At 46.7% G+C, this 24,318-nt stretch overlaps 1 protein-coding gene across 1 annotated transcript in view; it reads left to right on the top strand.

Moving 5' to 3' along the window:
* Window positions 1–11,821, top strand: part of cga (glycoprotein hormones, alpha polypeptide) — a 170,467-nt gene extending 158,646 nt beyond the window's left edge. The window contains exon 4 of the mRNA XM_078556824.1: window positions 11,618–11,821. Within this exon, the coding sequence (XP_078412950.1) occupies window positions 11,618–11,695 (78 nt within the window). The 3' untranslated portion in view covers window positions 11,696–11,821. The remainder of the gene's footprint in view (window positions 1–11,617) is intronic.
* The last annotated feature ends 12,497 nt before the right edge of the window (window positions 11,822–24,318 follow it).

Below are 24,318 nucleotides of genomic sequence, written 5' to 3'. Positions count from 1 at the left end.
ACTATAAGACATAGGAGCAGAAATTAGGCCATTCAGCCCATCGAGTCTGCTCCCCCATTCAATCATGGCTGATAAGTTTCTCAACCCCATTCTCCCGCCTTCTCCCCGTAACCTTTGATCCCCTTACCAATCAAGAACCTATCTATCTCGGTCTTAAATACACTCAATGACCTGGCCTCCACAGCCTTCTGTGGCAATGAATTCCACAGATTCACCACTCTCTGGCTAAAGAAGTTTCTCCTCATCTCTGTTCTAAAAGGTCTTCCCTTTACTCTGAGTCTGTGCCCTCGGGTCCTAGTCTCTCCTACTAATGGAAACATCTTCCCCACATCCACTCTATCCAGGCCTTTCGGTATTCTGTAAGTTTCAATCAGATCCCCCCTCAACCTTCTAAACTCCATCGAGTATAGACCCAGAGTCCTCAAACGTTCCTCATATGTTAAGCCTTTCATTCCTGGGATCATTCTCGTGAACCACCTCTGGGCCCTCTCCAGGGGCAGCACATCCTTCCTGAGATACGGGGCCCAAAATTGCTCACAATATTCTAAATGTTGTCTGACCAGAGCCTTATAAAGCCTCAGCAGCACATCCCTGCTTTTATATTCTAGTCCTCTTGAAATAAATGCCAACATTGCATTTGCCTTCCTAACTACCGACTCAACCTGCAAGTTAACCTTAAGAGAATCCTGGACTAGGACTCCCAAGTCCCTTTGCACTCCAGATTTCTGAATTCTCTCCCCATTTAGAAAATAGTCTATGCCTTTATTCTTCCTACCAAAGTGCATGACCTCACACTTCCCCACGTTGTATTCCATCTGCCACTTCTTTGCCCATTCTCCTAACCTGTCCAAATCCTTCTGCAGCCTCCCCACCTCCTCAATACTACCTGTCCCTCCACCTATCTTTGTATCATCTGCAAAGTTAGCCAGGATGCCCTCAGTTCCTTCATCTAGATCATTAATGTATAAAGTGAAATGTTGTGGTCCCAACACTGACCCCTGCGGATCTCCACTGGTCACCGGCCGCCATCCTGAGAAGGACCCCCTTATCCCCACTCTCTGCCTCCTGCCAGACAGCTAATCTTCTATCCATGCTAGTACCTTGCCTCTAACACTATGGGCTCTTATCTTACTGAGCAGCCTCCTGAGCGGCACCTTGTCAAAGGCCTTCTGGAAGTCCAAGTAGATAACATCCATTGGCTCTTCTTTGTCTAACCTACTTGTTATCTCCTCAAAGAATTCTAACAGATTTGTCAGGCATGACCTCCGCTTGATGAAACCATGCTGACTTTGCCCTATTTTAGCATGCACTTCCAAGTATTTTGAAATCTCATCCTTAATAATGGACTCTAAAATCTTACCAACGACCGAGATCAGGCTAATCGGCCTATAATTTCCCGTCTTTTGGCTTGCTCCCTTCTTAAACAGGGGGGTTACGTTAACGATTTTCCAGTCCTCCGGGACCCTCCCTGACTTCAGTAATCCCTGAAAGATCACCACTAATACCTCCATTATCTCTTCAGCTATCTCCTTCAGAACTCTGGGGTGTAATCCATCTGGTCCAGGTGATTTATCCACCTTCAGACCTTTCAGTTTTCCTAGCACCTTCTCCTTGGTAATGGCCACCATACTCACCTCTGCCCCCCAACTCTCTTGAACTTTGGGGATGTTACTCGTGTCTTCCACCGTGAAGACTGACGCAAAGTACCTATTCAGTTCCTCCGCCATTTCTTTGTTCCCCACTACTACTTCTCCAGCGTCATTTTCCAGCGGCCCAATGTCCACTTTTGCCTCTCTCTTACCCTTTATATATCTAAAAAAAACTCTTGCAATCTTCTTTTATATTTCTGGCTAGTTTATCCTCATATTTAATCTTCTCCCTCCTTATTTCTTTTTTAGTTGTCCTCTGTTGGTCTTTGTAGGCTTCCCAATCCCTTGGTTTCCCACTGCTCTTCGCCGCATTGTATGCTTTCTCTTTAGCTTTTATGCTGTCCCTGACTTCCCTTGTCAGCCATGGTTGCCTCATCCTCCCTTTCGTATGCTTCTTCTTCCTAGGGATGAATTTTTGCTGTGTCTCCCAAATTACTCCCAGAAACTCCTGCCATTGCTGTTCCACTGTCTTTCCTGCTAGGCTCATCTCCCAGTCAATTCTGGCCAGCTCCTCCCGAGTTCAACAACTTTAGATCATGAACTCTCTCCTCCATCCCCACCCCCTTTCCGATCCCCCTTTTTTCCAATAGTTTATATAGATTTTTCTTTTCCCACCTATTTCCATTATTTTTAAATGTATTTCCATCCATTGTTTTATCTCTACCTTTTAGCCTATTTCGATCCCTTCCCCCTAGCCCACCCCCACTAGGGCTATCTGTACCTTGCTCGTCCTGCTTTCTACCCTTAATGTCACCTATTAGCACATTTCTTAGCGAATATCACCACCTCCTTGTCCTTTTGTCTATGACATCTTTTGGCAATCTCCACCTATCACTGGCCCTCCATCCAGCTCTACTTGTCCTATCCCCCCTTAAACCAGCTTATATTTCACCTCTCTTCTATTTTTTCTTAGTTCTGCTGAAGAGTCATACGGACTCGAAACGTTAACTGTCTTCCTCTCCGCAGATGCTGTCAGACCTGCTGAGTTTTTCCAGGTATTTTTATTTTTGTTTTTGTTTTGGATTTCCAGCATCTGCAGTTTTTTGCTTTTATCTTAATGCAGGATAACAGTTGGAGATATTTAAAATGGTGTTCGACAGAGTACTGGAAAATATATTCACCTTAAAGGAAGGAACAAACTATGCACTAGTGGGACTCCATGGATGAATTGAGACATAAGAAAACAATTGAGCGTTAGGAAAAAGGCATACATGGGCAGCTGAGGAGCTCATAAGTGAAAATGCGAAGGGCGGAATAAACCCAGATTTGCACTAAATGCAGTCGTGGGTGGGAAAAATGATGTTTTACCCACCGGCCGCAATGTTGACTTTTCACGTCATTTCATCTGCTTCCTGCTTCATTAATTATGCAGCCACAGAAATAACGCCGTTTCGCTGGCTGGCAGCCTCTGAATCGCCCGCCATGCTGTTAGCACACAGCTTTCTCACTCCGGGTGCCATATCTAAACTGCAGCCTTGCACACAGTTCTCAATGCTTGCAGCCCAGGACTGCTGCAGTGAAGACATGGCCCTGAAAGCCAGGTAGAGTTCAGTAACCCATCACCACAACGCCTTTTAGAGGCCCGCCGTGATGTTCCCCACCCCTGCTCGGGCCACAGAAGGTCCAGTAATCTCACCACTCCGGCTTGAGAGGCAGTGGCAGTGATGGTCAGTGCACAGAAGAGGTTGGCCATCCAATGCAAAAAGAGCATAAATGATCTTATCTATGCCGCCAGGGTAAGGCAATCACCTCATCACTCTAAACTCTTGCATTCACAAGGCCAAGACACATTCACTGGCATCTCACTCACTGCCAGCTCTAGAGACATCACCACTCACTCTCTCACACACACCCTCACATGTCCACCTGGCCTCATCTCCTCTGGAGACAGCCTCCTCAGCCCTAACCATCTTGAGGCCACTTGCAAGGATCAACATGTGCCTCCACACACACCCTAGGATAACCCCATTCCCCAGTACAGCCCTCACCCTGCAGCCTCTTCCCTGACCTGAGGCCTGTTCTCCCCCTTCCCCAAACATGTCCTAGGCCTGCAGCAGTTGAAAAGCTGCCCCTACCTTACAGCTGGCCTGGTAGGTAGAGACCGGCCCGCGAGCCCCCCTAAAAGTGATGTGGTGCTGCCTGCGAAGCCTGGCACTGATGACCATGAGTGGTGCCCGAAACAAGGTAGGCAAACAAACCTCGAAGTCCCAAGCAAAGTGCAGCTCGCCAAGTGCGTGTCGCTTATGTACAGTTGTGAAACATGTCGATGTGTAATCACGCTGACATGCATGGATGATCCAATGTGAGGGGATGATTCCAGCGAGCAGGGCTTATAATGATATGCAGATGTATTAAAATGACGTTCCCGATGTCTGGCGGTGGGAAAGGTGGCCTGCCATTGGCGGGCAGCGTGGACGATCGCAAATTGGTTTCACAACGTCGTGAAACCGATTTTTGGCCTTCCCAGTATATTGTCCGCTCACGCCCACCATGACGCCCAACGCCAAAGGGTACGGAAAATTCCGCCCAAAGAGATTAGGAGAGAAGTAAAAAAAATTAGGAAGGCAAAGAGAAACTATGAAACTATGAAATTAAATTATCAAGGAACATAAAACAAAATAGAAAGATATGTTACAGACACGAGAATAATACAAGGAAGGCTGGGATGGGAATAGGACTATTACGGAATAGATCGGATAATACCACAAGTAATGATAGCGAGATGGCGGAAATTTAAATTATAATTATTTCACTTCAGTATTTATTGGGGGTAGAACATGTAGAAATAACATTGAATGATGAGCTGAGTAATGAGATAAATGCATTTAAAAGAAAAAGGAATGTATGGAATAAACTAATCAAACTCAAGGAGGATAAAAACCTCTGGTCCAAATGGATTTCATCCATGTATTTTAAAATAATCTAGAGGAGAGATAACAGAGGCATCACTCCGATAGTCAGTAATTCTTTAAAAAAAGATGTAATGACAGAGGACTGGCGGATAGCCCATATAATTCCTATATTTAAGAGGGGTGACGGAACATGTCCAGAGAATTACAGGTCAGTCAAATCGATGGTAGGGAAAATAATGGAATCCTTACTAAAGGAGAGAATAGAGGAATATCTAGAAATGAGAAATATAGTAATAGACAGCATAGATTTCAAAAGGGAAAATCTTGTTTGACCAACCTTATAAAATTTTTTGAGGAGGCAACAGAGAGAATAGACAATGACAATGTAATAGATGTTATTTATCTGCATTTTCAAAAGGCTTTCATTACGGTGCTTTATGATAGATTAATGAATAAGGTCAGAGAATGTGGAGTCAGGGGACCAGTGGCAGAATGGATAGCCAGCTGATTTTAAGCAGAGAGTGGGAGTAAATGGTAGTTATTCAGCCTTCAGAAGGTGGGAAATGGTGTCCCACAAGTAGCTGTACTGGGATCACTGCTGTTCACAGATTACATTCACAATTTGGACTTCGGAATCAAAAACACAATTTCTAACTGCAGATCACGCCAAATTGGTAGTGGTGTGGCACGGGGAATATATAATCCCGAAGAGGACTGCAACAAATTATGAGAAGACATTAATAAACTTGTAGAATGGGAAAATAATTGACGAATGAAGTTTAATGCAGATAAATGTAAGGTAGTGCATTTTGGTGGGAAGAATAGGGGGGGTCACCTATTACTTGGAAGGTGCAAGTCTAGGTGGCAGCTGGCGTGATAGATGGCGTGCGCAGAAAATATGGTGGATCCCACTTCACGACGGTGTGAAGGCAGGTAGTGATCTTCCGCTCAGCCTGCCAACGGCGGGTCGCGTTTCCAGCCACCGGTCGGCGGGGAGCTATTTGTAATACATTAGCATGTATTTAAAAGGCCATCCCACCAAGCTCTTGGAACCCCGCTGTATCATCTGTCCACATCGGCGTGCTTTCCCGTCGACGTGTTTCACAACAACGCGCAGGCAACGTGCACTTGGTGGCCTCCACTTTGGGGGAACCGAGGTGAGTGAGCAGCAGCTTTCACCATAGCTCGCCCAATGTTTACAGGCCTCAGGGGTGTTGGGAAAACTGATGCCTGGCCTCGCAGGTGCTAAGTACAGCCATGATAACCACATTTCTCTCTCTCTCTCTCTCTCCCCCTCTCTCTTTCATGCCGCAGGAGGACCATGTCAGGATCATGGATCCCGGTGACCTAGCTGTATGTCGGTTGGCCTACAGAGACAGCAGAAGACGGAGGAGAGAGTGACTGAGGCTCCTGGCTGCACAAAGGCAGGAGCAGCAACCTCATGAAAAGGGGCAGCAAGGACTCCCGCACATGCTGCCCAGGAGCGACAGCGAGCCGCGGCTGGTTGGCGCCTAGCGACACCCAGGGTCTATAGACACTGCCTGCCATTCCTACAAATGACTGGGAACCAGTGTTGCTGAGGACTGTGCATGTTTAGGGACCTGGTGGCTCACATCTGCCACTTACTGCAGGATTTGGCACGAAGGGGACGTGGAGGGCATCCACTACCAGTGGCTGTGAAAGTGACCAAGGTGCTCAATTTCTATGTCAGTGGCTTTTCTCAGGGCTCCACAGGTGACCTCTGTGGGATTTCATAATCTGTCAATGACAAATGCATCCATGAGGTCACGGATACCAACTTCTCCATGTCACACAACTTTGTGCATTTTGCCTGGGACCAGGACAGCCAGGATGTCAGGGCCATTGGATTCGCCCTGATCTTGGGACTCCCACAGGTGCAGTGAGCGATTGACTGCACTCATGTGGTGCTCAGGTCTCCATCGCTACACTCAGTGGACTTCATCAACCGCAAGGGCTTCCACTCACTGAATGTGCAGCTGGTATGTAACCACCAGAAATGCATCCTGCAGGTATGCGCACAGTTTCCAGGGAGTGTGCACTATGCCTACATCCTGAGTCACTCGCAGATCCCTGCAGTCTTCCAATGTCCACAGAGGCTGCAGGGTTGGCTCCTTGGGGACAAGGGCTACCCGCAGAGGCTGTGGCTGATGACACACATACGGCGGCCTCAAATCGCAACAGAGTGACGCTATAATGAGGCTCATGCAGCAGCTCGCTACTTGGACCATCACTGTGGTCTGAAGGCCGCACAGAGCACAGGGGAGAGGCCCTGGACTGAGACAACTGCCTTTTATCTTGTGCAGAAAGGTTTCACATCTGAGTGACAAGAACACTGCTCATCAGAACAAGGAGACATTCTTGGAAGTTTATTGACAATAGTGAACATTATTTCACAAGTGATTACCACCCGTGCCCAGTCTTTGCAACTAATTCTCTTTAGCTGTCCTAACCCTGCCGTTACATCTTGATGCTCCCTGGACATCTACAGCGGAGGTGGAGGCAGGCTGCTGACTGTGACGCCCTGTCTGTGGTGACTTTGGTGGGTGTCCTCTGGAGGGCCAAGACTTGGAGGGCCCCGGCCTGCTTTCGGGGTCCTGCTGTGTGGCAGTGGCACTCTCCTCGGCCTGTGAAGCTGGATCTGCTGAGGTCACAGGGGAGTCAGATGAGCCGGTTATTCCCAGAGTCACCTGGTGGATGGTCCCAGAGCGTGCACCTGCTGATCCTCCTCCCTATGGGTGCCCGAGGGCCCCTGGCTGACTCTGTGAGTGGAAGGGGTAGCTGGAGTGGGATCGAGCTGCCCAGCACCCCTCTCGTGTACACACTGTTAGAGGCCAACTATGGCATCAGCGATGGAGTTAAGCCTGTGCAGCAGTGCAGGAGTGACGTCCTGGACCAAGGTCCCCTTGGCAGTCACCATCCTGCCAGTGTTGGCCCCGGTGTGTTGCAATGCCGGCGCTATCACCTCAGCCTGAAGACGGACAGACTCCTCCATCATGCCTTGCAATCTGAGGAGTGCAGCGGCCATCCCTTCCTGATGTTCCTGAGCGTGCCTTTGCAGCTCCAGCAACTGTGCCATGACCGAGTCCAGAGGCTCATCATCTGACTCGGACTCAGCAACGTTCTGGACTCCGGCAGTCCTCCGAGTGCCGGGGACCTGGCAAGTCCCTGCCTCCACCTGCTGTGGATCATAAAGTGCGATGTGCACATCAGTTTGTGGTCTCGAGGCTACTCTAAAGCTAGGTCCCACCGAGGTGTGTGTCTCTGCGCTGGTGGAGGGTGTGGGTGAGCACTATGATGGGACTTCAGGGAGGGTGCCTTCAGATTCTTCTTTGGAGCTTGCTTGGAGGCTCTGGGTCATGGACTCCGTCTGCTGCTTCCCAGATGTGCCTGCGAAAGCAAGAGGAGATAATTAGTGCATGGCAGTGGCCTGTGAAAGAGGACACATCACTTATGGCATGGTTATCTGATGGATGTTGCACTGCTGGATCCTCACTTGGTAGAGCAGCACTGACCTCACCATTAGCAAAGGACTGGTCCCAGTCTTTGCTGGCCAGCTGAATGGCTCTGTTTTTAAATTCTGTGAGAACTTTGAATTTCAGCATCCCTCCACCTGTCTGAGATCTTTCCCTCCTGTTGTGAGCCAGTTTGTCCTGCATGGATAGAGATGGGTAGAGTGTGTCAGGACTCCTGCTGGGCATATGCCTGACCTGTTTGGGTGGTGAGTGGTCCCACTGACAATGATAGTGTGTGTGAAAGAGTGAATGGTGATGTCCCTTGCACTGGCAGTGAGTGAGGATCCTGTGGGTGTGTGATGGGTTTGTGAGTGTGAGAGTTGGGAGTGATGAAGAGTGACTTACCCTGGCGGAACGGAGGAGATCATTCATCCTTTTGCGGCACTGGGTGGCCGTCCTCTTCTGAAGGACGTTGACACTAACCACTGCCTCCCAAGCCGGGTTGGTGACATTGATACCCATCCTGCGGCCAGAGCCGGGGTAGAGCACATCCCAGCAGGTTTCCATGGCATTCAGCAGTTGCTTGAGAGACCGGTCATTGAAGCGAGGGGCTGCAGTATTTTTGCCTTTGCAGGCCATGCCTCCCAGGCAGCAGCGGTGAGCTGGTGGTGATGAGCGCTTTGCTGGCAGCTGCCTTTTAAAGATGGTGGCCGGCATGATGCAACATTGGGGTGATGGCGAGCAGGCGAATGAGAGGCCACCCACCATGGAAATGGCGTGTTTCGCAGGAGTGAATATATAATGAGGAGGGCTTGGAAAGATATGGTGTGAAAACCTGCCATTTTCATCGACGGGTAGGACTCCATTTTACCCGCTTGCTACCTCAATTAGTACAATTCTGGGAAAATTCAGCCCCAGCTTTGGTAGAGAAACAAAGGGATCTCAGAGTACAAGCACATCAATCGCTAAAAGTTGTGCCACGGGTTAATGAGGCCTTAAAAAATCAAACCAAGCCCGAGGATATATTTCTGGAGGGAGAAATTGGAAAGTAGGAAAGTTATGCTAAACCTGTACTGAACCTTGGTTAGACCAAGCGTAGAGTACTGTGTGCAGTTCTGGTCATCATATTATAAAAAGGATATAGAGCCATGAGACGGTACAGAGAAGATTTACAAGAATGTTATCAGAGATGTGTGGATATATTTATCAGGAAAGGATTAATTTTTTTCTGGAAAAAAGAGCGCTTTAAAATTATGAAAAGCTTTGATAGGGTGGATGCAGAGAAATGTTTCCTCTTGTGGGGATCAATGTAAGATAGTCACCCAGAAATCCAATAGGAAATTCAGAAGAAACTTCTTTGTCCAAAGCGAGGTGTGAATGTGGAACTCATTACCACAGGGAGTGGATGAAGTGAATAGTATAGATGTATTTAAGGGGAACTAGATAGCATATGAGGGAGAAGGGAATAGACAGTGATGATGAAAGATGGGAGGAGGCTCAAGCGAAGCATAAACTCTGGCATGGACTGTTTGGGATGGCCTGTTTCTGTGCTGTATATCCAATGAAATCCTATATAATGTTTTAAGCACTCAAAAGGTATTCTATATAATACCAATTAGCTTATCCTATTTAACAATCTGTATATACTTACCTCAAAATAGGAGCACAACATTACAGTGTTGATTCCATTTGCGTGCTCTAGTTCAGCAAGGTTCCAAGTCAGGGGCCTCACTTTGCACTTTTTAGTCCCTTTGATGCCAGATTAATGGGAGTACATGGCCTACATACAGCTTATAACTGTCTGAACACCCTGCTGAACTGAAATGCCCTTCTTTGGTACTGAGCCATATAGACTGGAAGTCCATTGCTAATTCTGTGCTGAGTTTGCTGATCCCAGTGATAGGGATGCCACAAAATACAAATAAGGTAAGGAGGCAAAAAATCAGCCAGGTTTGTAATTCATCATCCTCCTCCCCAGGAAGCTGGTTCATCCTGAAAGTCATCTGAAAAGAAAAATGACCTCTTAAATTAAATCTATAATAATCAGTTGTATCATGACCACAGGACTTCCCATAACAATTTACAGCCAATTTTGAAGTAATGTGGGAAGCAGTCAATTTGTGCACTTGGAATTATATCGTCGTTCCTTCACTGGAGTTGGCTCAAAACCCTGGATCTCCCTTCCTAACAGCACTGTGGGTGTATCTAAAACAGATAGACTGCATCAGTACAAGAAGATGGCTCACCACCACCTTCTCAAGAGCAATCAGGGATAGATAACAAATGCTGGCTAATGATGGTCACAACGATGACTAACCATCTGTTCAGTCAACTTAAAGGGCACCATTGTATTGAGCTCTGGAGGGTTTGTTTATATAGTTATGTAACAGAATTTCATTGTGAATGCTTGGCAGAGTTCCAAACCCCACTAATGGCTTTAGTTATTAGAATTTGTTTACACAGCTGTCAAAGGGACTGAACTTTGTTTGATTGACAATTTAAAAGCTGTAAATAGGTTTAAAGTGTTTTGAAGACATATTTGATTGGCTGTTTTATTTTATTTTGTTTTATTTTATCTTGACAGATTTATGAACATGTAAGACAAAGGTTTTTTTACGTGGAGTTTGAATGGATGTGTTTTATTGACAGTTTTATGAGCTTCTAAGAGGAGTGACCTTCTTCAAGTGGAGTTTGAATGGATGATTATTTATTTATTCCCCTTGTTTTGCCACTTTCCTTTAATTGTCTACATGTTTTTAAACTTGACTGACGGAGACTTTTTCATGCCTCAACCAATGGTGTGTGCCCTGCACTCATTCAAATGTACTGTAAATAGCTAAGTAAACTAACCCACAAAAATTGGCTGCTGTTAGCACGTTAGCATTCTGGTGGGATTTGTATCAGTTTGTTAAGAACTGTTCAGAAATGTCTCAGCCATGACATAGCATCTCATGTGGCCTTTGGTGATTTATCCACTTTCTATTTACATCACCAACTCTTAGTGTAATGTATGCCAGTATTGTCCCAATGAATTAGAATAAAATCTACTCGTGGTCGATATTTTCAATGTTCACATGAGTGATCACCTGTGGTGCATAAAGATAATAGTTGTCTATGACAGGGCCCCATGTTTGTGAAGCTTTCCTGATGGCTTAGAGAGTTTACCCAAAGAGTAATTTAGTTTCACAGATGAGGAAGATACCAGGTCTGTACTGAGTCATGGTTATGGTAGGGAAGATGCAGATTTTTTTCAGTGTTCATTGAGGGAGATGGGGATGAAGAAGGTTTTCCATGTTTCCTACTCCTGACTGATGTCTGGTGAGCTCTGCTGAAAATCTCCATGTATAGATGCTATGTGTGAATAGAAAAGGGTTTGGCTGTGATATTCTCTACAATTGAATAGCTTGCTAGAACCCATTGCCAAGGCTCACATATGAATGATTACCAATTGAGTAAGGTGTTGAAAGGGGAGGATTGCTGTGGAACTATACCTCAGTGAAGGAGGCAACCACTGATTGATGAAAACAAAAAACTGTGGATGCTGGAAAAAATTGATTGATGAACATGGATGAACCACAGTAAGGAGATGTGTATGTATGTTGATGCCATCGTGACACATTTTTTTGTTTCTTAATATTTTTAGGTGACATTAATGGGAAACCTGAAGATTGAAAATCACACAGAATGCCACTGTAGCACTTGTTACTATCACAAGTCCTAAGAGTGTAAAACCTGAGAAAAGAAAGCATATGAAAGTGTATGTGCCCTTCATTGCTTCATATAAGCTGTTAGCCAATGTAACTTTATACATTTAAACTATGTACTGCTATGTAACTGAAATGCTATAATAAATAAATTTACCTTCTCAGATTTGTGTCATTTCACAACATCACCAAATAACTGAGTTTCTGTGTTTCAATTAAACTCCTCATACTTGAGAAACTGCAAGAACACAAGAAATAGGAGCAGGAGTAGACCATACAGCCCATCGAGCCTGCTCCGCCATCTGATCTTGGGCTTCAACTCCACTTTCACACCTGCTCTCCAATTGCTAGATTCCCTGAGAGACCAAAACCTGCAGCTTCATTTCAAGTTATGCCCAAACTATGGGGCAGAATTCCTCTCTCATTGGGCGGGCACGCGCCCATCCTGAACGCGCGTAAAATGAAGTGCAATGACATTGGGCAAGCATCCCGACTCATGCAATATTTTGGTCAGAAAGCACGCACGGGAGTTGGCAGCGCGCCCACCGACAATTCATGTGGCCTATTAAGGCCCTTAATCAATTAACTGAGTAGAATTTTTCGCTGCTCGTCTAACCGTTCGGTTGGCAGGCAGGCAAAAAAGGCTAAGTGGCCTTTGCATTTTTGGCAAAACCTCATCCATAGACGGGATGAGGTTTCGACCAGTGATTTAAAAAAAAACTTTTGACACTCCTATTTAACATGTCCTTGCTCATGTAACAGAGTCACATGAGGGGACTTGTTTTCATGATTTTAAGTATCTTTATTTTTATGGTTAAAAATCTTCAGCTCACTGAGGCAGTTCTCTGTGCCTCAGGGAACTTTTACTGTGCACATCTGCGCACATGTGCGAACTTCAGCGCTCGTGGTCCTACACCCCCCCCACGCCGGCAGTGCTGAGCACTGCAGCATGTGTTTCACATTGGCTGGCCGACCGCTCCTGGGCCCACCTGCTATGCCGGCCCAACAAGGGCAAAATTCTGCCCATATACTTCGGGTATAAAAAGAATAATTGCTGGAGGTATTCAGCAGGTCAGGCAACAGCTGTGGAGACAGAAACAAAGTAGTAGGCAAACTGTGGCTTAGCTAGAATTAGAAGGATTTTTTTTAGTTACCACAGCTTCTTGGATCCTTGATTGCCTTAGGTGGTAGAGGAGAAGTTTAACCAAGTTTATCTTCCTTGCCTCAGGCTTTTCTTCTGAATTTTTTGGTCCTCCTGGATTAAATAATTAGGGAGAGGGTGGAGCTAAGTGAGATATGTCACTGCATTGCGTCTGAGTGAACTGATAGTGTCTTTCCATTCTTTTTTGTGTTTGTATCTGTGGGATGTGCCTATCTGTGTTGCTTAGTTCTCAATTGTATTTGCTACCTGACACCTATCTTAAGCACACTTTTTCTTCTTTAACTTAATTTCTATCTCCTTTGTCATTCAGGGAGCTCTGGATTCGTTTGTCCTACCTTTCCCTTTTGAGGGAACATACCTTGGTTGTGCCCAAGCCATCTCCTCTTTGAAGCTACTGTTCAGCTACTGTTTTTCCCAACAACCTTTGGTTCCAGTTTATCTGACCCAGCTCCGTTCTTGCCCCGTTGAAGTCCGCTCTCTGCCAGTTGATTATTCTTACTCTGGATTGACCAATACCATTTTCCACCGTCATCCTAAACCTTGATGCAATGATCACTGTCCCACTGAAACTGTAAATGTTTCCCACTGTCACTTAATCTACTTGGCTCACCTCATTCCCAAGAACCAGGTCTAGCAGTGCCTTCTTTCTTTTTGGACTGGAGACATACTGCTGTAGGAAATTCTCTTGAACACAATTTAGGAACGCTTGTCTCTCACTGCCCCTTACACTACCATTATCACAGTCTATATATGGGTAATTAAAGTCCCCCATTGTAACTACTCTATGATGTTTACACCTCTCTGTAATTTCCTTGCAGGTTTGTTCTTCCATGTCCTTCCCACTAGCTGGTGGTCTATACATTACACCGAGCAATGTAATTGCACCCTTATTTCTTAGCTCTAGCCAAATTGATTCTGTTCTTGAATCCTTTGACACAACCTCTTTCTCCAGTACTGCAATATTCTCCTTAACCAAAAACACCACTCCTCCTCCTTTTTTCCCTTTCCTAACTTTTCTGAATACTTTGTAACCAGGAATATTTAACACCCAGATCGGCTCTTCCTTAAGCCTGGTCTCCGTTATCGCCACAACATCATAATCCCACAAGGCAATGTGTGCCTGTAGCTTCCCAATTTTATTAACTATAGTCTGTGCATTCACATACATGCAGTGAAACCCTGATTTAGACTTCATTACTTGCTCCCTTACTCCGACTCCATCTATTAACTTAATATTCTCTATTTTAGTGTTATCTGCCTCCCAACACTTCGTGCACCCTGGTATTACTTTCGAATATTCACTCCTGGTTCGCACACCCCTGCTGAGTTAGGTTAAACCCTTCCAAACAGCACTAGCAAAACGACCCACAAGGAACTCTGTTCAGATGCAACCCGTCCGGCTTGTACAGGTACCATCTCCCCCAGAGCCAGCCCCAGTGTCCCAGGAATCTAAAGCCCTCCCTCCTGCATCATCTTTCCAGCCACACATTCATCTGTCTTAACTTCCTGTTTCTGTACTCACTTGCATGTGGCACTGGGAGTAATCCGGAGATTACTACTTTTGATTGCTAATTTTCTACCTAGCTCCCTAAATTCCAATTGCAGGACCACATGCCCCTTCCTACCTATATCGTTAGTAACAATGTGCACCACGACCTCTGACTGTTTGCCCTCCCCCACAAGAATGTCCTGCAGCCATTCTGTGACATCCTTGATCCTAGCACCAGCGAGGCAACAAACCATCCTGGAGTCACGTTGACGGCCACAGAAACACCTGTCTGCTCTTCTAACTAAAGAACGCCCTATCAGTACTGTCCTTCCACTCTTCTTCCTCCCCTCCTGTACAGCTGGGTCACCTGTGGTGCCATGGGGCTTGGCTCTTGCTGCACTCCTCCAAGGATCCATTGCCCTCACTGATATCCAGAATACAAAACTGGTTAGTGAGCAGGACCTCTGGGGACTCCTGCAATACCTGCCTGTTTCTCTTGGACTGCCTGGCAGTCACCCATTCCCTATCTGCCTGCTTGCCCTTAACTTGCGGCGTGACCACTTCTCTGAATGTGCTATCCAGGTAGTTCTCTGCCTCACGGATGCACTGCAGTAACTCCAGCGGCTGCTCAAGCTCTGAAATGCGGAGCTCAAGCTTGTGCAGTCGGTGACACTTCCTGCACATGGGCTCATCTGGGTCATGAGAAGTGGCATGCCACAGGACGGGCCTTCTCCCTGTGCCTTTCAAAATAATTCTATCCCAGTTAATGTTAGGGTAGTTGAATTCACCCTCTGCCCTATTGTTTTTGCATTTCCCCGAGATTTGCCTACACATTTGCTCTTCTATCTCCCTCTGACTCTTTGACAGTCTATAGTACACACCCAGTGGTGTAACCTAATGTCATCATGCCAGTCTCTGATAATATGGAACTTGGACAGGTGCTGAAATTGGCAGCCTGCCAGCCGTTTTTAAGGAACTAATTAACAGGTAATTCAGCTTGTTAACAAGCTAATAGAAAGGCATTTTACATTGCCCATGCCATTTTTTGGTGGGTGTATAGGAGAAACATTCAGAGTGAATCACAGCAGGTATGAGAAGCCAATGCAAAGATGGATAAAAAGGCTGCCTTTAGCAGAAGAGTCTGCTGGAGAAGTATGAAGAGTTTGCTAGTGTTGCAAGATAGTTTAATAATCGTTTTGAGCATTCACTGGGCAATATTTGTCAGGGAAGGAAGCCTAGAGATAGGTGTTAAGTGAATTTCCTGCACCCCAGTATTGGACCCTGAGACCATTGTTCCAATGGACATTGTACGCTCTGGAGGAGGCTCCTCCTCCGGTCAAGAGGAGAAGGGAAAAGAGGAGGGAAGCAGGCTAAGAATAGGTGTGCTCTGTGGTCCAGGAAGCTGTGGAGCCTGCTTCTGAGGAAGCGCCTGCAGAAGGGAGACAACAGCAGCAGGAAAGCCGAGAGGGGCGAAGGCACTATACTGCTAACAGAGTATACCGGCAAAGGATGACATACCTCCAAATTTCAGATTACCAGTGCCTGAGAAGACTCTGTCTCTCCAAGGAGACAATCATAGAAGTGCCAGGCAAAGACCATCTCCAACAAGAGAGAATCTAGCCTTCGCCCCTTGACATTCAATGACATTACTATCGCTGATTGTCCCACAATCAACGTGCATTGACCAGAAACTGCACTGGACCAGCCATATAAATACTATGGCTTTTTTTATTTATTCACAGGTTGGTTTTGCCAGGGTCAGCATTTATTGCCCATCCTTAGTTGCCCTAGAGAAGGTGCTGGTCAGCTGCCTTCTTGAACCGCTGCAGTTCATGTCGCATAGGTACACCCACAGTGCTGTTAGGAATGGAGCTCCAGGATTTTGACCCAGTGACAGTGAAGGAATGGGAACTTCCAGGTGATGGCGTTCTCATCTTTCTGCCAACCTTGTCCTTCTAGATGGGTTTGGAAGGTGCTGTCTAATGAGCCTTCGTGAATTTGTCAATGGGTGATGGTTAGATTCTCTCTTGTTGGAGATGGTCATTGCCTGGCACTTGTGTGGTGCAAATGTTATTTGACACTTGTCAGCCCAAGCCAGGATATTGTCCAGGTCTTGCTGCATTTGGACATGGACTTCTTCAAGAGCAGGTCAAAGGCTAGGAATCCTGCAGTGAGTAACTCACCCCCTGACTCCCCAAAGCCTGTCCACCATCTACAAGGCACAAGTCAGAAGTGTGATGGAATACTGTCCACTTGCCTGGATGAGTGCAGTTCCAACAACTCTCAAGAAGCTTGACACCATCCAGGACAAAGCAGCCCGCTTGATTGGTACCTCATTGACAAACATTCACTCCCTCCACCATCGGTGCACAGTGGCAGCAGTGTGTACCATCTACAAGATGCACTGCAGGAACTCACTAAGGCTCCTTAGACAGCATCTTCCAAACCCATGACCGTTATCATATGAAAGGACAAGGGTAACAGACACATGTGAACACCTCCACCTGGAAGTTCCCCTCCAAGCCACTCACCATCCTGACTTGGAAGTATATTGCCACTCCTTCATTATCACTGGGTCAAAATCTTGGAAGTCCCTCCTGAACAGCACTGTGGGTGTACCTACACCACATGGACTGCAATGGTTCAAGAAGGCAGCTCACCACCACCTTCTCAAGGGCAGTTAGGGATGGGCAATAAATGCTAGCCTAGCCAGTAACACCCACATCCCATGAATGAATAAAAAAAATCAGCCTGTAACATGCTGGCTGGGGAGATTGCATCAAATTGTGTTTGTAGACACCCAATGCCTGTGGCATTGAAGGTCACAGTGACCCTGAATTTTTTCACCTCAGGGTCCTTCCAGGCATCATCTGGAGACCTTTGTGGGATATCGCAGCCAGCATAAAAGTTTTTACAGGTGCTATGATCAGGTACCCATGAGTTCATTTCATTTAGTGAGGACAACACCAGTCAGGCAGACAGAACAAGAGGTTTTGGTAGCTTTGCAGGATTTCCAAAGGTGCAATGAGTAATAGATTGCACACATGTGGCAATTAAAGCACCACTTGGCAGTCAAGGGCATTTGTTAACAGAAAAGGGCTACCATTCCATGAAAGTGCAGGTTGTATGTGACCACAGGCAAAGGATAATGCAGGTGTGCACACGCTATCCTGGCAGCAGTCATGATGCCTACATATTTAGACACTCCCAGGTACCAGAGATGTTCTGTGGAAAGGAATCTTTGGACGGTTGGCCTTTAGGTGACAAAGGATGCCCCTGAAGAGATGGCCCATGACCCCTGTCCAAAATCTGTGCGCTGAGCCGGAGAGGAGGTACAACAAGTGCCACGCTTCCACTAGGACTATATCATTGAGCATACCATTGGTCTGTTCAAATTGCGATTTTGATGTTTGTACAGGTCAGCTCTCGCTCTTCAATACTCTCCTGCTCAAGTTTTACTTATGGTTGTGGTGCGCTGTGCTTTGCACAACCTGGCGCTCCAGAGGGGGGAGCCCTGACAGATGAGGTTCAAATGGAGTGAACCCCATCCTTTGTTGAGGATTCTGAAGATGAGCCTGTGAGGAAGAGACTGAGTCATGCTAGCCAGCAGCGCAAGCCGCTGTGTAAGTGCAAGCAGCAAAGTAGGATGCTTTGAATGCCAGCGAGACACGAGATTCGCTATTAATGCAAAGATTTAACTTGCAATCTGTAGCTTGATCTATAAGACCATCTTGGCCACCCTCATCTTGTCTTGGTATCACTCATTCATCAACATCATGTGTCAATGTGGAAGTACCAAATGAGGCCAATCAGAGGGACCCACATGAGAACAAACTCCTATAAGAGTCCTATGTCGTCAATGCGAATCAAAACCAGCACATGACAAACATAAAACATTAGTGCAAAGAAAAGTTATTTGTTGACAAAATAAATCAAGAAATTTCACACCTAACAAAACTAAGCAGTGAACTCATAGGTGACTAATGTGTTTTAAAAAATTATTTACTGGTACTACAGCATGGTATTCCCCCGTTGCTGCCAGCTGTGCCAGAGACAGGCTGCTGACCCTTAAACCCATTTGCCTGGAATGACTTTGGTGGGTGTCCCCTAGCTGCCTGAGGCTGTGTGGTGCGACCCTCCTGGTGTGAGCCTCCTGCACAGTGGCAGGAGGCTAACCAATCACTGCAGCATTCTCAGGCATTTGTGTTAGTGACAGCAGGGCAAAGCAGAGGCTGTCTCCATCAGAAGTGCCCAATTGCAGCAGCAGCTGTTCATCTGCCACTGTGAGGCCCATTTGGCCCTCCCTGCTTGCCATAGCTCTGGGCATCAGAGCTCAGGGACAAGGCAATAGCATGCAGGTCAGAATGTATACCCAGGATCCCATCAGTGAGCTTCTGGGTTTGGCCCTCCATGACAGTCACCAGTCTGTCAATGGAGTAAGCCATGTGCTCTGAAGAGAGAGTGATTGCAGCGCTCATGGCCTGCATGGTCTCCACCACTGTCCATGCCAGTGCACGCAACATCTTTAGAGCCTCTGCCACATCTCCATGTAGCTCATGCTGTATGTCCAGCTTTTGCCACACGACTGATGATTCCAAACGTCTCATCAGACTGGGATTCAGTATCTAGGTAACCTCCAGTACTTCTCCAACTGCCAGAGGCCTGCTCCATCTCTGTCTCCAAATGGTCTTGTGACTATGATGTGCTTGCACCAAAGTGTGGATCCCTTAGAGCCAACTCGTGCATACCAAATGAGGTGCATGTATCTGCTCTGGTGCTAGGTGCGGAGCAAGGTTGTGATGCTGCACCTTCTGAGGCTCCCTCACATTGGTCTCTTGGGGCTGCTGATGATTATTCTGTGGGGGAAAGAAACAAGAAGAGCGAAGGATATCATCATTTTAGGTGTGTTCAGAGTGGAATGCATCCTAAAAACACGCACTGGCACCATTGGGAGATGGTAACCAGAGTTTGGACTTTAGGCCCTTTAACATTAAGATATACATTCCTCCTCAAGCTAGAAACCCATCAATGCTACCTCCCACCACCTTCTTGTCTCCAAACCTTGCTTGCTTCAGCACTGTTTGCAGGAGAGAGCTATGCACCCTAGGAATCTCACCACCCGGGGGCCTTCCTCCAACCTTGCCTCACCCAATGGAATGATTCCATTGAATTGCAAAGAGTTCCAGCGCTTCCTCCTCTATACGGGTGAAAATGGCCATCTTGGCTTGACCACCTCCAGCCCTGGCCCTCCCTCAGGCATTATGTGCATCCTGCAAATAAAAAGGGACATTGTAATGAATACTCTGTCCTACAACCATGCTGTCAAATGTGTGGCCAACATGTCCTTTGTCTGCATTCAACATGTCTCAATGCTCCTTGTTAACTAACAGGTATTGCAGTTCATAAGCCCCACCACCAGCACCCCCCAACCCCAAAATCCCCCTGTGCTATGTAGATTGGTATGTCTGCTTCATGCCTCCTTGTGCTTTTGACCAAGACACTAGGCAGTCCCACACTTGGCACACATCACCCTCACACCTTTCCATATAGGTCCACCTGCCTGACCTACCCCTGGCAATTGTAATAGGTCATTGAGCCTCTTACAGCACTGCAACCAAATTCTTTGGACAACCCCATGGCTGCTGATCTCTGTCACAACCTCCAGCCAGGCTGTTTTGATCTGGTTGGAAGGTCTCCACTTCCTGTCTGCAAGCATAAGGACCTCCTGCCAATTACTCACAGCCTGAAGGAGGACTCGCAGGGATTCACCATCAAATCATGGGGCTGTCCTTGTTCTGGGCTCTTCAACAGCTGGTGGTTCCATTCTCTTGGCCATCTGCAGAGAGACGAAAAGATTTAAAGGATAGAATTTGAATATTTTCTTAAACACTTGTTATTCACAAGGGGAATGGGACTTGTTTGTTCAAATGTTCTTTCCTCCCTAGCAAGGGTCCTGAATAATAGACTAGTCGTACAATGGTCACAAATGGTCACCGCTGCTGCTCCAATAAGTCAAGGGATTTCAAATTTTTCAGTTTGCAACATTCAACCTTCAGAGCACCAATTCTGCTCCAGCTCCCATCAACCCATGCCAGGGTTTAAATGAGTGACCATAGCCGACTTCCAGTTCACGGCCTGCCCCCTCTATCTCTGGATGTCTGCCTTTCAGCCCCAATTCCAATTCCACCTTTCCACTCAGCAGTTGGCTGTCTTCCTGCCAGGTGACCATTAATTGGCCAAAAGACACATTATCTGGTGTGTTTAAAAGGCCCGGCAGGGGGTGGGGTTGGGGGGGATCCGCACACTTTCACACTCTGCCCAGAAGCGTAAGATTCATCCGATGCTTACTAATTTCTGCCTAACATTTCCAACTTCTCTCCCTTCTGGATCTACTCTCAGGTTTCCCCCTTGCCAAGCAAGTTTAAGCCCTCAGTAGCAGCACCAGCAAAACCACCTGCAAGGATATTGGTCCGGCCCTTTTGCGGTGCAACCCATCCAGCTTGTTCAGGTCCCACCTTCCCTGGAAGCAATCCCAATGCCAAAGGAATCTAAAGCCTGTGGTATCTCTCCCACCAAGCATTTAACAGCTCCACTTTCCTATTTCAGTACTCAATAGCACATGGCATTAGGAGTAACTTGGAGATTATTACCTTTGAAGTCCTATTTTTCAGTATATCTGCTGGCTCCCTGAACTTTGCCTTCAGATTCTCATCTCCCCCTTTCTGCCTATGTCATTTATTCCGATATATATTATGATCTCTGGCTGTTCACCCTACCCCTCGGATGTCCTGTTACTGGAGTGGTAAGAGAGTCTTCTTCAGCTCTGAAGAAGAGTCATACGGACTTGAAACGTTAACTCTGTTTCTCTCTCTACAGATGCTGCCAGACCTGCTAAGTTTTTCCAGCATTTTTTGTTTTTATTTCAGATTTCCAGCATCTGCATGTTTTGCTTTCATCCCTTCCATATTGAACAGCACTGAGGGTAGCAAGGGAACAGAATGTATTTTGGGTGGGAGATTTCAATGCACATCACCAAGAGTAGTTAGGTAGTACCACTGCTGACTGAGCTGGCCAAGTCCTGAAGGACATAGCTGACAGACTGGGCCTGCGGCAAGTGGTGAGGGACGCAACAAGAGGGAAAAATCAACTTGACCTCACCTTCTCCAATCTACCTGTCGCAGAGGCATCTGTCCACACCAGGGTGCCATGTAGGAATGATCACTGCAGTCTTTTTCTTCACACTGAGGATACCGTACATTTTGTTGTGTGGGACTATCCCTGTGCTAAATAGGATAGATTCAGGACTGATCTTGCACTTGAAACTGAGCATCCATGAGACGCTGTGGGCCATGAGCAGCATCAGAGCTGCATTCAGCCACAATCTGTAACCTCATAGCCTGGCATATCCCCCACTCTACCATTGCCATCAAGCTAGGCAATCAATCCTGGTTCAATGAGGAGTGCAGGAAGGCATGCCAGGAATAGTACCAGACAAAGCTAAACATGAGGTGCCAATCTGCTGATGCTACAACATAGGACTACATGCATGCCAAACAGAAGAAGTAGCATGCGACAGAGATAAGCAATTCCACAACCAACAGATCAGGTCTAAGCTCTGCAGTCCTGCCACATCAGTCGTGATTGATGGTGGGCAATTAAACAACTAACCAGAGGAGGAGGCTCCACAAATATCCTGTCCAATGATGGGGGAGCCCGGCACATCAGTGCAAATGACAATGACAACCAGAAGTGTCGAGTGGATGATCCATCTCAGCCTCCTCCTGAGGTCCCCAACATCACAGATGACATTCTTCAGACAATTCAATTCACTCCACATAATATCAAGAAGGCACTGGATACTGCTGAGACTATGGGTCCTGACAAATAGCCCAGCAGTAGTACTGAAGGCTTGTGCTCTAGATCTAGCTGCATCCCTAGCCAAGCTGTTCCAGTACAGCTACAACAGTGGCATCTACCCGATTGTGTAAAATTGCCTAGGCATGTCCTGCCAACAAAAAGCAGGACAACTCTCATCTGGCCAATTGCTGCCCCATCAGTCTACTCTCAAGCATCAGGAAAGTGATGTAAGGTATCTATGACAGTACTATCAAGAAACATTTACACAGCAATAACCTGTTCACAGATGCCCTGTTAGGGTTCTGCCAGGGCCACTGGTTTTGGACCTAATTACAGCCTGGATCCAAACATGTACAAAAGAGTTGAGGTCAGAATAACTGCTCTTGACTGTCACACTTATGAAATACAAACTTATGAGCCACAAATATGGACTTAAGAAGTATAAACGTGAAATGGACACTTTCCTATAAAACAGAATAAAGCTGCGAGGTCAGGTGACTTTTCCTTTTCTGCCATTATAGGTGAAACTACACGAGCCCTGAGTTAATCTTCATGTTTAGACAAGTCTGCTGAAGTCATTAAAATGCAAATGATCTTTCTTGTGGTTAACGGCTGCATTTCTTCAACTAGTTAAAAAGGTTAGTTCCACAGACCCTTAGGCCAGAATTTTCCAGCCCCTCACACCGGCTGGATCTTTCAGTCCCACCGATGTGAACAGAGATTTCAATGGCTCGCTAGCCCCACTGTGGGGGAACCTGCTGTGGGGGGGAAGGGCTGGAAAATTCCGGCCTTAGACTCCAAATTGGAAATCGAGAAAATGGGTGTGAAAATCTCTATTTTATCAAGGTGGTGTGTGGATGTGTGATACTCGGACTTCATTGTTTGACAATGGCTTAGCCATCCTATTTAGGAGAACAATGGAAACAGATGCTCTGGTCACTGGACTGAAACTATGACCGGAATTGTCTGCCCCTGTAGGAGGCGAGGAAGGAAGCGGGCAGACCTGATAATTTGGGGGTTGTTGTCGGGACTGATAGCAGATGCCATCCCACCTCCACTGGTATTAAGTTCTGTGTGGAAAGACCTTCCTGCCTTCCCTCCATTTCAGTCCCATAAGTGGCCAATTAACGACCACTGAAGGGCCTCTTCCTGCCTCCGCTGTAATCTTCCCAGCTCCAGACGGGCCTGCTGACATGCAAAATAAAAACAGAATTACCTGGAAAAACTCAGCAAGTCTGGCAGCATCGGTGGAGAAGAAATCAGTCAACGTTTCGAGCCCTCATGGCCCTTCAGCAGAACTGAAGCATAGTTTCAACAAGGGAGAAATATAAATTGGTTTAAGGTGGGTGGGGGGGAAGAGACACATTGAGGGTGTGGTGTGAGCAGATAATCAAAAGATGTCAGAGACAAAAGGGTCAAAGAGGTGTTGAAGGTGGTGGTCTTTGTCTGAGAAAAGTGCTAATTAAGAATGCAAGACAGGATATTCAAAGTACAGCTCTAGTGGGGGTGGGGTGGAAAGACTAAAGGTTTTAGTTTTAGATTTAAAAATAATGGAAATAGGTGGGGAAAGAAGAATCTATATAAATTATTGAAAAAAAAGGCGGGTGGGGGGGGGAAAAGAAACGGGGTGGGGATGGGGGGAGGGGGAGTTTAAGATCTAAAGTTGTTGAATTCAATATTCAGCCCAGAAGGCTGTAAAGTGCCTAGTCGGAAGATGAGGTGCTGTTCCTCCAGTTTGCGTTGGGCTTCACTGGAACAATGCAGCAAGCCAAGGACAGACATGTGGGCAAGAGAACAGGGTGGAGTGTTAAAATGGCAAGCGACAGGGAGGTTTGGGTCTTTCTTGCGGACAGACCGCAGGTGTTCCGCAAAACGGTCGCCCAGTTTGCGTTTGGTCTCTCCAATGTAGAGGAGACCGCATTGGGAGCAACGAATGCAGTAGACTAAGTTAGGGGAAATGCAAGTGAAATGCTGCTTCACTTGAAAGGAGTGTTTGGGCCCTTGGACGGTGAGGAGAGAGGAAGTGAAGGGGCAGGTGTTGCATCTTCTGCGTGGGCATGGGGAGGTGCCATAAGTGGGGGTTGAGGAGTAGGGGGTGATGGAGGAGTGGACCAGGGTGTCCCGGAGGGAAC

Source organism: Cetorhinus maximus, chromosome 14, assembly GCF_964194155.1.
Source record: "Cetorhinus maximus chromosome 14, sCetMax3.hap1.1, whole genome shotgun sequence".
Taxonomy (NCBI): Eukaryota; Metazoa; Chordata; class Chondrichthyes; order Lamniformes; family Cetorhinidae; genus Cetorhinus; species Cetorhinus maximus.
This window is presented reverse-complemented; position numbering and strand designations above follow the sequence as displayed.